Source organism: Cydia strobilella, chromosome Z (assembly GCF_947568885.1).
Source record: "Cydia strobilella chromosome Z, ilCydStro3.1, whole genome shotgun sequence".
In the NCBI taxonomy this organism is placed as follows: Eukaryota; Metazoa; Arthropoda; class Insecta; order Lepidoptera; family Tortricidae; genus Cydia; species Cydia strobilella.
This window is the reverse complement of record NC_086068.1, coordinates 27633344-27651270: the sequence shown is the minus strand read 5'-3', so window position 1 is coordinate 27651270 and position 17927 is coordinate 27633344. Positions and strand designations below refer to the sequence as shown.

The 17927-nt window shown below is 37.9% G+C and overlaps 1 protein-coding gene across 2 annotated transcripts in view; it reads left to right on the top strand.

Moving 5' to 3' along the window:
* The window catches only part of LOC134754145 (protein furry), a 351985-nt gene that overhangs the window by 308066 nt on the left and 25992 nt on the right, over positions 1-17927 (top strand). Inside the window, exons 43-51 of one of the 2 annotated variants that reach the window (XM_063690243.1) lie at positions 2863-3042; positions 4551-4679; positions 5632-5763; positions 6605-6749; positions 6887-7110; positions 8001-8075; positions 8255-8284; positions 9551-9724; positions 10281-10421. In XM_063690243.1, coding sequence (XP_063546313.1) covers positions 2863-3042; positions 4551-4679; positions 5632-5763; positions 6605-6749; positions 6887-7110; positions 8001-8075; positions 8255-8284; positions 9551-9724; positions 10281-10421 — 1230 coding nt within the window. Of the gene's footprint in view, positions 1-2862; positions 3043-4550; positions 4680-5631; positions 5764-6604; positions 6750-6886; positions 7111-8000; positions 8076-8254; positions 8640-9550; positions 9725-10280; positions 10422-17927 lie in introns of those variants that run through there. The other variant, XM_063690242.1, reaches the window with a different exon arrangement.

Genomic DNA, 17927 nt, shown 5'->3' with positions numbered 1-17927 from the left:
CCCTATAAGCCTTGCATTATTTAGTACCATACGTTAGCTTATTTTTCTAAAGAGGAAAGCGGATGACGTCACGAGATCGCTTCTCCTTAACTTAGGCCCCATTTCCCTCTTTTGATATTAAAGGATTGTTTTCTAAATTGATGCACTGCCTGTAAACGATTAAGGACAGATTTGAATGGATGTCTCGACACACTGTTTTTAACCGACTTCAAAACTAAAAGGAGGAGTTTCTAAATTTTTTTGTATGTTTTTTTTATTATTATGATTTTAATGTTATACCTTGTTGTTTTTATCATTAAAAAATGCTACACGATCTTGAAGTTTCTTTTTACTAAAACAACCAGTTCGTTTAACTCGCGCGCCAAGGGTTCCGTATAAACTTTAAATTATCTCGTGTAACTATAAAACACGACAGACTTTTGACAAGCATAATTGTGTACAGCGCAATCTATGCGCAAATCAGCGAATTAATTTACGAGACCTAATTTTTCAGGGATAATTCTTTAGACGTATTAATAAACTAGTGGATATGAAATGACAGCTTTTTAGTATGAAAACCAGTGTCGCCAAACACACATTCATAGTTAAGTACAACACGGCATACATTAATAGCAACTTTCCATTCCAATAGGGTTTTACCGGTTGACATTTTTAGAATGAATATCAACTGTAGGTAACATATACCACGGTCTAAAAATTAAATATAATGTCGAAGTTATGAAACATAATCTGTAATTATTTCACAAAAGCTCGCCTAACACTAATCTAATGCAGCTGCTCAACACTGGATGGCGCTTTAATAAACTTAAAAAAAATCGCTTACTTATCATATGCAAGTGAAGGGCTAAAGAAAACGGTATAAGTAAGCTCTCCGATTACGCATATTTTGTTATGGAGGTAAGCTCCGGTCACGTTACACTGGTGGGTCCGGTCCGAGATCTCTACCGGCTTACGTTACGAGTAGCCAGCTGCTGAGAACTGTCTTGTTACTGTTAGACAGTTAACCTTAGTTCCAGATTGGTGCTATTTTTGTCTAAACGGAACTCCTCAAATATATAGTGATTTTTGTACTTTTCGACAACGAACAAGCGTTTACATTCAAAAAGTGACATTTGATAAAGGACGAAGACCAGAACGGAACACCTAAACGACACATTGCACGTTTAGCGATTTGTCTTCTTCATTAAGTTTGTTCAGCAAATAAGGTAAAAACAAGATTTCTTAAGGTCGAATTCTGATGAAAGGTTTCACGAGGAATTGAGGGAACTCCTCAAATCTTGTAAGCATACTTATAACAATTTTAGTGAAATAAAACTGCTGATGAAGACCAGAATGGAACTCTTTCATGAGAAGTATTTCTAGACTTCTATAGTCTTGGGGCTAACTGTAATTGTTTTTGTCTAACAAAAATGTATTTTTGTTTAATGGTGTAATGGTAGGCATTTCGAACTGTTTTGAGAAGTTGTTTTTTTGTCTAGTATAGAGTAGGATTAGTTGTCCAACGTTGAAACAATCGTACACAATGAAACTTTGCGATTTCTCGGAAACTAGCGGTTGTTAGCTAGTGCCGTCTTTCAAGCAAAGGCAGGCTCAGAGACCCCCAGCACCTCCCCAATACGCGAGCGCGCCTCGGAGAAGGAGCACGTTGCTACGAGCATTATTGTGAATTCTTGCGGCAAAAGTAATTTTTTTCATGTATGTTTCGCAATTTTTAACGAAGATATAGAATCGAGTTTGGCGTTATTTAATTTTTTGTTGTGTTCTATGTGTATTAAAGTTTATTTAGAGCTAAAGATGCTTAAATTTCGTTCACACTTTGGTGCAGTTTTTTTTTAGTTGTTTAAAAAAACACCACCTAGTCACACAATGAAACATTTGTATGTAGTATACAATGAAACAGGTCTCATAGTTTATGAAACATGATGTTCACTGAACACCATTTACCAGTACACAATGAAACAAACTCATTTTTTATAATTAGCATATGTGAGAAATTTGTAAAAGTAAAATACCATGAAAATTGATAATTATTTGACTATCATATGGCAAAACATAAGATACTTAACTTTACAAAGGGCTGAGATAGTTTATATGTTGAATGTATCATTGATGGCAAGGTATTGGTCACATGTCGAACATTGAAACAGTCGTACCGTACACAATGAAACATCACGATATTTATAAAACACTATGTTGCTAGAAAGTGTATGATATCAAGCATGGAGATGCTCAAAACCCTCCGGCGTCCACCTAGTTGGCAATCATGCTCCGTGGACATAGAAGGCGTACCTTTCTCGCAGCATGCCGTACGTTCCGACCAGATTTTTGATTCACAATGAAACTCTGGTGTGTGTACAATGAAACGACTCTTTCGCTTTTATATATTTCAGCAATATTATAATCATTCCATAAGTCGGAAACCTTTTAAATAACCAATTTCAGCCTACCACTATTTTCTTAGTTCCTTTCTCATTAATTGATTGAAAGCATATATGTATTAATGTCACTTATTTTTACACCTTTTCAATGTTTATTGACCATGTTTCATGGCAGACTATAATTATTACATTTGTTTCACTGTAAAAATTAGAGTGTTTCATTGAAAACAAGCATAAATACACAATGAAACAAAACTCATTTTTTAGAAAAAGTATTATAATACAGAACATGTTAAAGATAGGTAGAAACCAAGAATGCTATACTATAGCCAACTAAATTGTTTATCTTCATACGAAATATCACAATCATAACTTTAAAAACACCAGAGATAGGAAGGTTTGAACTTTTGGTGTTTCAATGTTCCACAACTTACCCATAAATCTTATTATTGTAGGTGATGATTCAAATTATGTTATTTTCCAGTTCACAGCCGAGAAGAGCAAGAAACTGGAGAACCTCGGAACGGTGATGACGCTGTACTCGCGACGCACGTTCAGTAAGGAGAGCTTCCAGTGGACCAAGTGCGTCGTCAAGTACTTGTGGGACACCTACTCGCATCTCTCTCTGCAAATGCTCGCCTTCCTCGTCGAGGTGCTGGAGAAGGTTAGTGACTAGCTAAACCTCGCTATACACGGTTATAACATACAGGGTGGCCCAAAAATACGTTGACAAACTTTTTTCTAATAATTTTATTAAGTAATTAAAACAACAGTCTTTATGAAAGCATACAAGCTACTTAAAGCACAACTCCTTGAGAAAAAAGATAAAAAAAATCGCTTGTAGAGATGTCGGTTGATTAAGCAACGTGCCGCTACTGAAAACTGGGAAAATGTACTTTTTACTAATGAAAAACTTTTTTGTATTGAACGGGCCCATGATCACCAAAATGACAGAATTTACTTCCAGTCGCCTTGGAGAAGCCGCAGTCATTCCTCAGCGCCAAAAGCCGGATTCAGTTATGGTTTGGGGTGCTATTTGCAGTAGTGTGCAGCAGTGGTGCAAAAGATAATTTTCCCGTATTCATAAGTTCAAAAGAGTAGCCACCCTACTCCCCTGATCTAGATCCAATGGATTATAGTTTGTGGTAATTGTGGTCAATCTTAAAGACAAAGGCCTGTGCTATTAAACACAAAAGTGTAAACGCTCTAAAAGCAATACTTACCAAAGAATGGGGAAAATATCCTTGGAGGAGTTGCGGCATATCGTTGAAATTTTAACAAACGGTTGCGTTTGTGTATTAAAGCAAAAGGAGGCTATATTTGAAGACAATTAATTTTTTTTGAATAAAAAAGACTAAGTAGTTCTAAGTTTTAACTTGTTTTGTACTAATTACGTAAGTAGGTACTTAATAAAATAATTTAAAAAAAACTTTGTCAACGTACTTTCGGGCCATCCTGTATACATGATATACAAACTGACGTAAGGCACTATACCTGTGTTGCTCAGCCTCTGCCTCTCCTGACCTGCTCTGGCTAAGGACTCTTTCACGTGCATTATTTTCTTACCCCATATTCATAAAACTTAGTAAACCTTTGTTAAACTTTGTCCCTTTCTAACAAACATAAATGTCAAAATGACAGTTGAGGACAAACGATTGTCGAGGTATTGCTAGACTTGACAAGCGTTTATGAATAACGCCATTAATCTACACAATCGTCTGCAATTCCATCGTGCACTCTGTATATTGTGTGATATGCTGCGGATCACAATATGGCGTTGGTTGCGCAACGCTTTTGAGCTAACTACGGGAAGGGTTCTGAGCTTATTTCTTTATTGGATTGCACTCATGTTCATTGTGCATTAGGTACATGACACCCTGTAAGGGCACTCAATATTTTCTTAAATGTAGGTAATTTTAGCAGTATATGAATGTATGCATATATAGGTATGACATATGTGTGTGTATGTGGGTTTGTTACGAATCTACAGAGCCGATTTTAGTGAGTGTCAATCGATTCGTATTTATGACGCGGGTGACACAAACTAACGAGGACGAGGTTTTTTTTTCAAGGAAATCGTTGTTGTGTAAATGTTTTAGAAAGTTAGGTTCCCTTCCCTTCCCTTGTGTTGAAGTAGGTAGGTACATACATAGTGTTTGTATTGTATTGCAGGGGTCGGCGAGCCTGCAGCTGCCGATCCTGGCGGTGCTGCACTGCATGCTGTACTACGTGGAGCTGAACGCGCCCGCCGCGCAGCCCGTCAACGCCGACCTGCTGCGCGTCGTCGCCAAGTTCATCGACGTCAGTATACACACCGCTATTAATTGAGGGAAATAAGCTAAAATTACGGCATAATTAATGGAATACTTTTTTTAATTGGGATATGTATGTTATGGACCGAAGTTATTTTTCATCAAACCTCCCCACCCCTCCCCCCTCTGCGTCACCCCCCCCCCCCCCCACACCCCTGCAAAGGGCCCGAAACGCGGTTTTTCTCAATTTTTAAGGAAACCGTTCAAGATACAGAAAAAGTGTGTAGTAGGCATAAAGTCGTCAAATGAAGGAGTTTAATAATAAATAATACATCGTTTTAAAGAACGTATTAACTGTTTACTTAAATAAAACAAAATTGGGCGATATCGTATTTTTTGAGAACAGTTATCTTTAAAAAGAAAAAAAAAAACATTAAATGCTAAAAAATTTGCATCTTTGGTGACAGATTGCACAAAAACTATAAGTGATAGCACTATAGTGTAAATAGAAGATTAATACCAAATTTATTAAGGATCACTTTTTTCTGTATCTTGAACGGTTTTCTTAAAAATTGAGAAAACCCGCGTTTCAAGCCCTTTGCGGGGGTGCGGGGGGGGGGGGTGACGCAGAGGGGGGAGGGGTGGGGAGGGTTAATGAAAAATAAGTTCGGTCCATAACGTACATATCCCAATTGAAAAAAGTCTTCTATTAATTATGCCAAGTCTTCCATACATTTCGTTCCAGAAGCAACGTATTATTAAGTAACTACTTTTATCTTGTACGAGTGTACATAAATAATATATCTTGTACAGTCCGACTTCAAAACTACTCAATACGATTTGTCGTTTGATTCATTCCGTTATAATTGCCCTCTAAACTGTGATCCTCTGAATACGCATTTTGGTGGTGTTCATGGTAATGATATTCTTGGCTGTTGTTAAAGTTGTTGATCAATAATACAAAATGAATCTTGACCTTTGCGATGTTTAAAATTGAACAGGATGGAAATAACTATAAAGAAGCAATGAAAATCCTGAAGCTTGTGGTGACCAGATGTTCAACGTTAGTTGTGCCTCCGTATTGGGACAGCCACGCATCTTCCATTCTTGACACGGAGCTGCATGGGAAAAAGGTAACATATATCGTTTTCGATAATCAGCCATAAAAAGATCTTTCACTGGTTGGAAATAATACGGGTGAAAGCGCCCAATGCACTTAGGGATGAATTTAAAAAACGCTAAAATAAATTTTCTTGTATTCTAATAATATGCCTTTATACACAAATTCAAATTTTGTGTTAATAAATAAATGAAAAAAAAAAGTTTTAAAAACGGAATATTTTTTCTTGTATTCTAATAAATAGCTTCGATATACCTTGACTCACTGTCTGCCTTAAAAAAAAAAACGAAAAAAAAACAGGATCCAAATTTTCAAAATTCGGTAGCGACCCCTAAAACGTGATTAAATTTAAAAAAAAATCCACATTTGTTTTTATTGGAAGAGACTAGCTACATTGTTTTGTAATTACAACATGATGTTGCACGGCCTCCAAGTTATCTGCTTTGCCCGAAGGTTGACTGGTAGAGAATGCCTTGTAGCATTAAGTCCGCCTTTTGTACGTTTGTATTTTCTTTTGTGCAATTAAGATTAAATAAATATATTAAGCGGGTTAGACGTCGAAAATTTTAACTTCGACGAAATAAGCAACACCCTAATAGACACTTTGATTGAGCTCGGAAGCTCAGTACTCTTTACACGACTAATCCCAAACATCTCATCTCATTATACAACACGAGGAACGAATTCCCGCTTTCCTCCACGAGTCCACGCCTCGCACCTGCTGCATTGGCGTAGCTGTAGCGTACGAGAGGGTAAACTTTTTTAACCTCCAAATCCTAGAAATAGAATTTGACTCCGTCGTGGAACTGATAACTTGTCAGCGGTCAAGTTTATCCCTACGAGTATTTTTACAGGAACTCCCCGGCCGAACAATGGATTTCACATTCGACCTGAGTCAGACGCCGGTTATAGGGCGAAAGTATCTGCCCAAAGCGGGCAGCCAGCCCGCCACCGGGCCCAGTTCGCTGTCCAACGCTTCCACCGTCACAACCGACAAAGGTAAACGATACTACTCTTTCTTTTAAGTCAGGTATGAAAATATTTGTTCCATTTTTTTTTATTAATCGTGGTTGTACTGACTAAGTAGTCGTGGAATCAGGAAGTCGCTATACAAAGTTCGTGGTACGTTTGTGCAGGTTCGTCGAGTTCGGCGTCGGGTTCGGCGTCCACGGTGGTGGGCCCGGAGCCGGCACCGGCGGCGGCGGCGGCGGCGGCGGCGGCGGCGGCGGCGGGGGCGGGGGCGGGGGCGGGGGCGGCGGGCGCCGCGCAGCCCGCCAGCGTTGCGTCGCCGCGCCGCTCGCTCTCGCTGTCGCCCGCCGACGCGCTCGCCTCCGGATGGAAGAGACCGTGGATGTCGCAGGTCACTTGTTTCTTCGCTACTTTTTGCAGTTATTCCTCAGAGTTTGGCTATACGACTCTGCTGCAGCAAAACTCAGTAGGAGGGTGGGTTGAAAAAAACCGAAACTACAATTAAGGTCAAAATATTGTTATAAATTCCTTCTGTAACGTAAGTTTTAATCTTTCTCAATTAAGTATTTAAAAAAATAGTTCGTTTATTTGTTTTTAAAAAAAATATTGAATTTTGAACTGAGAAAATGAAGAAAACTGAGGATTGAGTTGTTATACAGTTTTAAGTTTAAAAAGGAAAAAACGGACTCCCAGATTAAAACTGTGTTGCATCGTGGCATAGGGGACTCTACCTTCTTTTAGTACCGTCCTCACTTGGAAAGATGATTTCATACGAAGATGACAAAGCGTCAATGGCGTGTCCCAGGAGTTGGAGACCAGATGAGTTGTCTATCCCAGAAGCGACCAAAAAAGTAAAAATATTATATTATAAGACTGTCGATAACGACCTAGGGAACAGCAGAGATTGTAAACAGCTCGCCGGAATAAATTTTCAATATTACTAAGACTATTTTGAGGGCCTTCACAGAAAATTATATGAAAACGGAAAAATGGTCCCGGAAAAGCCTCGGTTTAGTTGTATCGAGCTAGAAGGAGCATATGTAAAAAAATTAATTAGTCAGAATCAAATATGTTTGTTTTTTCGTCTTCATTTCGGAAACTTATCAACCCGCCCTCGTATGTACTGAATGTGATAAAGCTGGCAGTCATTACAATGCCTCTATAGATGTATACCTTCACTTCACCTAGTCAAGCTGAATGAACTTAACCCGAAAGCAGCTGTTGATCTTCACGACATCTTGCTCTACTCTACTCTATAATAATTAACACGTTTGTACACAGAGTCGAGTCCGAGAGTGTCTTGTAAATCTTCTAACGACATGTGGCCAGAGAGTCGGCCTTCCCAAGAGTCCATCTGTAAGTATCGATTACATTTTTAAATTGTAAATGTAAATTATATCAAATGTATTGTAACCGAAGTGAGCCGCCTTGACTCTATCAAATTATTCGTTTGACACAAGCTCGGCGAAGTGACAAACTCTCACAGAACTTAGCGAACAATAATGAGGATAATTTTTATCTATCGCTGCGTATAGGACGATTTACTTACCACTTTATGTTCGAAGGTAACTCGCTAACATACTGTAAATGTGGCAATTGCTTTCATGCATACACCAACACTGCTCTTTTTGGTGCTCGAATGATTACTACCTATTTAACATGTTATAACGGAGGCAAAAAAGGACTAATATATACCACATATTTTACTGGGTCACTGTTGTAATTGATTAGGTGTTAATTTTGCTGAACTCGTTTTGTTATCATTTTTTCAACATATTTCGTAATAACTGATTTGCTACCGCCGCTTATAATTCATTTCCTACCAAATCTACTTTAGTTACCATTATCGCTCTTAAAGTATTACGATATTAAATCAAAGTAATGTTTAAGTATCAGTACTCAATTTGAACAATGTCCCAGTGTTATGAACCTATTTGTTTTGTAACAATATCACACCAGCACTAGAGCACGATACCGCTTGTGGCAGCATTAAGCATTCGCCTCTTCAGCACATACAAATTTGCTGGAAAGGGAAAGGAGTCGAATGTTTTATTTTGATGATAAACGATAAAGTGTTAGCTTTGCAGGGCGTGTTAGGAGTTCAGGACATGATGTCTTATTCCGACGAGGCTACATTTTCAGTAACTCGTAACAAACCCCACAACGGCCTGATTAACTATGCCTATAATCTACTAGGTCTGCTTACCACGCACAATCATAATAGGTGTAGTAAAGCCTCATCTGAACAGAACATTATAGCCGCGGATTCCAACTCGTTAGCACTGACACTGCAATACTCTTTGAACCAGACACATTCGGTTATCTCAAAAACATAAAATAGATAAAATGCAACTTGTAGCGTATACAACGCTTGAGCACCAAGATTCACCGAGCACTTACTAGTGATCAGATCATGAAGGAATGGTGTGAATATTCTTTATTGTTATTATTTCATACAGTGGCTTAGAGCTTATTCACTAGTAAGTAGACGCATAAATGAGAACCTTACAATATTCAGACATTATAAAATATAAAGCGATTGACTCCAGATTTTAATAGTCCTTGGCTCATATTTTAATTTATCAGTGATACAATGATAACCATCACGGCTCGATCCATTATCATAGTTATTTAATAATAATGCGCTAGATAAGACCTATCAATCTATTAAAATTACAATAGATACTTAACTGTTTTCATATTCGAGCTAGTTAAGAAAATATGGCCTTTAAGCAGGCATGCTTCTTATTTCCTTAGTTACTTAATGATCCTTGTTAAAAAAAAAATTTAATGAAGTAGTAACGCGTGTGCGACATGTTGACTGTTTGCAGGTGATATTCAGCCAAAGCTCGGAGCTGCTGGAGCGCGAGTCGTCGATGGCGTCGTCGCTGGAAGAGGTGTCGGGCGCGGTGGGCAACGAGCCCTCCGGCGGCGCGCCGCCCACCGACCACTTCGGCGTCTTTAAGGACTTCGACTTCCTCGAATACGAGAGCGAAAGCATCGAGGTCATTCTTATAACGTCACTTTTATATATGTTACAAAATTATATTATTTTTATGTTACATCAAAGTGAAGATAAGCTAAATCTTTTGGGTAAGCTTCTCTAGTATATCAAAAGGCCAGGATTACACTTGTAAGTTTTACTTACGTAAGTAGGGACACAGCTATACTATAGAATGAGATATGAATATCGTTAAACAGCTCTGTCCCTACTTACGTAAGTTAAACTTACAAGTGTAATCCTGGCCTAAGAAAAAAATAATAGTGCGCATAGTTATCACTTGTCTATGAAAGCACAATATGCGTGAGGAAACCGGATTAATTCCAATAAGGCCTAGTTTCCCCCTGGGTTTGAAGGTCAGATGGCGGATTACGATGGCTATCTTAAAAATTAATGCCAATTTTTTGATTAGGTTACCGAGACAACCTCAAGCTTGGAAGATGATGAGTGCATAGTTAGGAGTGGAATTGTAGTGTGTGTGTGTGTGTGTGTGTGTGTGTGTGTGTGTGTGTGTGTGTGTGTGTGTGTGTGTGTACTTTAAAGTGGGGTTTGTTCTGCAGGGTGAGAGCTCGGACAACTTCAACTGGGGCGTGCGGCGGCGGCTGCTGAGCGAGGAGCGCGACGAGGGCGCCGCGGCCGAGCGCAGCCCGCCGCAGCCACCGCGCGCCGCCGGACATACAAGCGCGGCGCCGCCAAAGCTGGTAACATTTACTTTATACCTACTATTGTACCAGTTACACTTCAAATAGTTCAAATATACTTTATTCATGTAGGCCTAGCAACAAGCAGTTATGAATGGTAAGTATTATCAAAGATAAAACATGAATTTATTTCTTATTTTAGACAAAAAACGTGATTTTGTTCATTCACTGGAGGGTTTACCCTATGACGCGTATCTCAGCCATCGTCTCCCTCAACCTTCATTCGGCAAAGTGGCGACCCGTTCAACGACGCCACCGTAAGCAAAGACTTTTAAGCGAGCATGACATGTTCAAGCTGCCGGGCTGTATTAATATATATAAAGTAAATTTAATTCAGTGAGATACAGTCCGTTAACTCTCAGAATGACCTTCGGATTTAAAAGGGCCCACTGACTATCAGTCCGCCGGACGATATCGGCCTGTCAGTTGTTCGAAACTGTCAAATTTTTGTTCTAACTGGCAGGCCGATATCGTCCGGCGGACTGATAGTCAGTGGGACCCTTTAGAAAGATGCATGGGGTATCGGCGATTACACGCGAAGGTGATACTGCTGTACCTCTACCATCAGTTGCCAGAGTAAATTTCACTTACTTCAAGTGAATAAACGCGCCGTACGTCACATATTTACGTCGGTTTACGTATTATGTGCCCAACTTCACTCCACTGCAAACGATGCTGTCCCTTTCTAAGTATACTAAAAAACAGAGCAAGAATTATATCGGAGTTTTGTACCTAAGTATACTAAAAAACAGAGCAAGAATTATATCGGAGTTTTGTACAGCGCCTCTAGGTGTCACCTAAAGAACTAAATATCAAACGTATGAATAAACGGTAAATTACCTATCGAAATCCTTAGCAAACTACCAGTTTTGACATTGACATATTTACTCACGTCTACGCGGTCAACGTAATTTACTTTCTTGTACTTATATATACATACATACATACATACATATAATCACGCCTATTTCCCGGAGGGGTAGGCAGAGACCACGGATTTCCACTTGCTACGATCCTGACATACCTCTTTCGCTTCCTTCACTTTCATAACATTTCTCATACACGCTCGCCGGTTTAGGGTGCTCTTGACCTGGCCTTTCTTCAGGATTTCCCCGATCTGATCAGAGAAAGTCCGCCGAGGTCTGCCCCTTCCAACTCCCGTTTCTACCTCTCCCTTATACACTCTCTTTGTTAGCCTTCTTTCACTCATTCTTTCCACGTGTCCAAACCATCTCAACATACCTTTCTCAATTTTTGTCACTACATCTTCGCTCAGTCCACACTTTTCCCTTATCACACTGTTCCTAATTCTATCTTGTAATCTCACACCACACACACTTCTCAACGCTCTCATTTCTACTGCATTCACTTGGCTCTGATGCCTCTTCTGCCATACCCAACTTTCGCTACCATACATAAGTGTAGGCACCAGCACCCCTCTATGCACAGCCAACCGTGCCTTTTGCGACACCTTCTGGCTGCTCATAAAAGCGTTAAGTGCCCCATTCACGCGATTTCCAGCACTCACTCTCCTTTCAATATCTTTATCATGCTTACCGTTCCTAGTGAATAATGTTCCCAGATACACAAACTCTTTCACTTGTTCTACTCTTTCTTGACCAATCAAAATTTCACAGTTTGTCATATATTCCTCCTTTTCAAATACCATAACTTTCGTCTTACTTACATTTATTTTCATTCCTTTCCTTTCAAAAGATCCATGCATTCTAGTTACCATCTCCTGCAACTCTTCACCCGATGACGCTAGCAATACCAGGTCATCAGCGTAAAGAAGACATTTGACGGGTAACCCACTCATTCTCAGCCCACATTCATCATTTCTCAAATCATGCAAACTACTGTCCATGAACAGATTAAACAGCCACGGTGACGCTACACACCCCTGCCTAACACCCTTTTCGATGCTAAACCACTCAGTGTACGACCCGTTTACCCTCACACAAGCACTGGAATCCTCATAGAGCGATTTCAGTGCCTGAATGAGACGGCCGCTCAATCCATACACCGACAGTACCGACCAAAGTTCATTCCTTACCACTCTGTCATAAGCCTTTTCCAAATCCACGAAAGCGCAATAGACCTTCTGACCTTTGGCCAAATACTTTTCGGCTATGCATCGCAAGGAAAAGACTTGATCCGTACATCCCATACCCTTTCGGAATCCCGCTTGTGCATCCCATACTTTCTCATCGGTTTCTTTCACTACTCTTTCAATCAATATCTTTGCATACAATTTGCCGACGACGCTGAGTAAGCTAATGCCTCTGTAGTTTTTGCAATCCAGTTGTGATCCCTTTCCTTTGTAAAGAGGTACAATGATGGCCTTGCACCAGTCCCTGTACTTATATATGTATGTGTTTATTGTTAATTTAATATTAATAATATTATTTAAGCTATCATATAATGTTTATAATTCTCTGAATTCAAAATTCTGGGCTAAATCATCAGTGGCGTGCCTAGAGTTTTGGAGAAATATAGTTTTAGAGCAAGCCGAAAGATTATGTTTTCGTAATAACTGTCCAATCTTCACTCTTTGTACTCAAATGAATTTCCTAGCGTATTGAATCGAGTTAATCATAGCGCACAGGGCATACTCATACTACTACTAGATAGAATTTTACAAACATATCAGAGCCTACCGCGAACACCGAAGTTTGCAAGTTGCAGGCATTTTTCTCTGTCACACTAATTATTTACGCCTTAATTGAAGTAAAACAACAATTCCTTGTTTTGTAAACGGCCGTACAGAATTTTCTCTTATGCGACTGACTTATCTGAGAATACAAAAGTTGTGTGTTGATTTTGGCGCGGAAATGATATCCCGTTTTTCTACAAAGTTTAATGATTTTACCTTGCCTTCGTTGAGTAATACGTGGACACATCCCTTCCCTTCACAAGAAACGACTTCATCCATAGTTAATGTAGCCACTTTCATAAGTTTTACAAACAAATTAGAGGACAAATTGTAAGTACAAACGCGTAACTGAACAAGGCCACATCGACTAAATAATAATATACTTGAAGTTGATTATTAAACACGAACTATGCAGCTAACTTCATACCAAATAAAATTGCTATAGTTTGTCAAACATGAATCTAGATTCATGCTCATTTCAAACATAGACAGAGATAAACATACTATCTTTGTCTTTCACTGGTACTAGCACCCAAAAGAAAAGGATGAGTATAGTTTTTTTGTTCTTATTTACTGCCAATTTGGTTTAACCAACTATAGTCGGTAAATAAGGCCCCATAAGCACGAGAGTTTTTTCAACGCGCGTTAAAAAGCGTTTGAATAACAAATGGATAACCATGTATGTATTCACACGAAGGCGGTTTTTAAGCGCGGCGCTTTTTAGGGTTCCGTAGCCAAATGGCAAAAAACGGAATCCTTATGGATTCGTCATGTCTGTCTGTCTGTCTGTCCGTCCGTGTGTCACAGCCACTTTTTTCCGAAACTATAAAAACTATAATGTTAAAACTTGGCAAGTAGATGTATGTTGTGAACTGCATTAAGAATTTCACACAAAAATAGAAAAAAAAAATTAGAACAAACTCAAAATTTTTTTTTCATCAAACCCATATGTGTGGGGTATCTATGGATAGATCTTCAAAAATGATATTGAGGTTTCTAATAATATCATTTTTTCTAAACTGAATAGTTTGCGCGAGAGACACTTCCAAAGTGGTAAAATGTGTCCCGTCCCCCCCCCCCCCTGTAACTTCTAAAATAAGAGAATGATAAAACTAAAAAAAATATATGATGTACGTTACCATGCAAACTTCGACCAAAAATTGGTTTGAACGAGATCTAGTAAGTAGTTTTTTTTTTAATACGTCACAAATCGTAAACCGCAATTTACCTTTCACTCACATTTCACATAAAAAATACATTGTTTAAATTGTGTAATGTACGGAACCCTCGGTGCGCGAGTCCGACTCGCACTTGGCCGGTTTTTATCGAGCACTGTTCGATTTTCGGCGTTGAGCGTTGGCCGTAAATTGAATTGAGCATACGGAACTCCGTGTATCTGTTCTCACAAGCGTTATAAAAGCGCCGGCGCTGCTGTCAGATGGCTGTCGAGTGTCAATCTTTGGTGTCAATCGTCATGGCTCTGCAGAGACGCGTTTGAATACATAACGCATATCGTACCATTCGTAACAAATAACTATGTGGGAGCTCGATCCCGAATTATTAATTCAAGAACTCGAGTCCCGACCATTTTTACCGGAATACGCAAATAAACTACTTAAAAAATTAAGCGTGTTTTTATTACTACACTTCCACAAGGCAGGGACTGCAGGGAGTACGACTCACAAGTGATTTTTAAGCGTTCATATGAACACAAATATCAAAAACGGTATTAAAGCTCCGACGTCGGGTTTTAAAGCGACGCTTTTTAAGCTCTCGTGCGAATGGGGCCTAATCTAATATGTGTTCAAAACGCGAGTTTTAAATGTTATACATATATATGTATATATATATATATGCCTATGCACCTCTTGCTAAACCATAGTGTTGTTTTGATTACACATGATTTTCTGTATCAGAAACTGTATGTGTGAACTGGTCTAATGACAAGCAGATTAGATCCACGCAAAAGCAAACAAAAATGGTATTACTATGATAATCTAAATTATCAAATCTCATATAGTCTTATTTATATACTTATATATGAAGTTAGTATGAGATGTAGTTATTACTGTTAGTTGTACATATATACTTACCAAATATGCTACAAACCTATTAAACAAAAAATACCACTTCATTTTATTATTATTTATTACAACCTTGGAAATATTGTTGCGGTCCAGAAGGTACATCATTTTTCTAGCAAGTGTTCACAAAGTTAAATATCTAGCATAATCTACCTCTATGACTATATAACATTTTTAGAATTTCCAGAGTTGCCTGTGGCCTGTTTTATTTACAAATTGCATTGATATGTAGTTCGAAGCGGTTAAAGTACCTAAAGATTACTCAGGTTTAGGTGATTTATCAACTATACATCTAACTTTCACTACCAACATGTTTTTAGTTCTTATTTAGTTTTTAAAAAGCACTGTATAACACTATATTCTTCAGATATCTTCCTGTTTTTATAATTTCTGAATGTGTAATGATGTTTACTGGCCAAGTCACATCCAGAATACTGCACATTCGGCCACATCAGATGATGTGGCTGTGATCATACAGTTCCATGGCTGTTACTTAAGTTTCCAAGTTTCATCAGCTACTATCATTGTTGTTATACTCCTGAAAAAGAATAAGTTTATAGTTTATTTAGGTGTAAGTTTACTGCTACCTACGTTAAGCATTATACACATTCATACTTTATACATTAGTCACTAATCATATGGTATATTTACCTTGCATTTTGAACAGGTATCGAGACATCATAAAGACATCGATGGACAGACATGGCAGGTTGTCTGATAGGATTAGGCCTTACAATAACACTCCGTCATTATATTTGTGGGGTTGTTTTCTTGGAGGAACAAAAGTTTTACTATAAGGCGTTTAATTCGACCGAACTTTACACAGTGTAGTTATTTATTTTAATATTATTTTCTAAACGGGCACTTGCCTCTTGTTTGACTGTTTGACACTCTTAGCGTACGTTCAAATACTTCTGTTTTTTCGTGTGTTTTAGGTAAGTCGTGATTAAACTACAATGATTAACTAAGCGTTTAAATGATAATTTAATAACGGAAATGCATTTGTAACATGATAAAACGGTAATAAACATCCGAATAAAAATATTTCGTTTAAATATTGTTGTTTCCAAGTGGACAGAAAATGTCACATCGAAAACGCACGTATTTTATTCGCGTAAACGGCGTAAAGTATTTACCTAGAATAATTCTGGCTCAGTTTTCGTTATATAGTTAGAAAGAGAACGTTTTAGGTGTGAAGTTAGGCATGTATCGAAAACTCATGTTAAAACGATTGTGACTCATGGTGCCAGTTGATTTTTTAGTTTTTTACGTGACCGGTAGAGGCACTGTACAATTACTCCATACATTTTCCTTAACTTTCTCACTTTCGACTGTCATTTACGGAACTCATGGTAGCCGTACTGTTCTGATTTCTTATTAACTCACAAAAAGTTTTAAACTTACCGCAAAAAGTTAAGGATACCTATTGTCTCAATGTAAAATAAGCCCTTATCTAATGACATTATGTTTAATATTCTGTTGATGACTATATTGCGATTTGACTTTTTGTCATAATCTAAATAAAATAGAATCAGAATTTGAAATTCGAAAACAATTTTGAAATTATATAGAGTTGATAATACCAGTCACATATTTCAATTCATATGGTAAAATTATACAATTGGAAAATTTGTTATATTATTGTTATGGTGGTATTGACTACTCTTATATAGTTTAAGGTTGAAAAGACGACTGCACTCTTTGGGTGTTGGATTGCAACTAAAACAGTAAGAGACTGTCATTTTCTATTACGCGATTACGTCCGATTTTACCCGAAAAACGAATGTCGTTCTGAGAGTTAACGGACTGTACAACATTTGTGCTCGTATGTTACATTAAAGACGGCATAGCGCCACATAATCGCAACATAATTATAAATAACTAAATAATTAATTATAAATAACTAAATAACTAATTATAAATAACTAAATTACAAATTTAAATTTAAATAGAGATGTAATGGTCTCTACCTGTCAGAATCATTAAAAATATAGGTATTATTACATATAAAATAAATTTAAAACAAAATAAAATCTGTTTACGCCTCACCCAGCATGGCTCAAAATGTGTGGGGTCATTTTGCAGAGCTAGTTCGTCATCCATGTTTATTATCAATCGCTGGTTTCAGGTTTAACGTTTATTTATCGTTACCGTAATGTAATAACTTACTACGGTAAATAAACTAATATGAAAAATAGGATTAATCATTAATCGCTACTATCTAATCAACCTCTTCTGTTTAAGTATACATATATTGACACTTGAGATATAAGACGGACAGTAAATTAAAAAACATTATTAAATTATCTGACATTGTCATACCGTCATACCTAATTATAAATAAATTGGAGGCGTGCGGAAACAACAGATTTCAGTTAAATTTAATAAAATCGGAAACATTAATTTAAACATGAATTTATTACACAATAAAGCATTTTGCTTGGCTTGGACCTAGTTCGGGAGGCAGACTCAACCCCACTACCTAAACGTGTCACAAACCTGATACGCCTGTTTCATATTGTTAAAACTGTATAATGTGAAATGTAATATTTAAGGTTTACAGCAATAAATATTTTTATTATTATTTGTATCTCCGTAACAAACTCTCGGGTTTTTAGGCCCGGTTATTTATAAGGCGTGCGTGGGGATATAGATCCAACACGTAGAGACCGTTTGGAGAGTTTTGATGTCATGTGTAGAACGCCTGCTGGAACCCATTCACGGGTACATAAATAGATACCCGTAAACCAGTTTCAGCAGGCATTA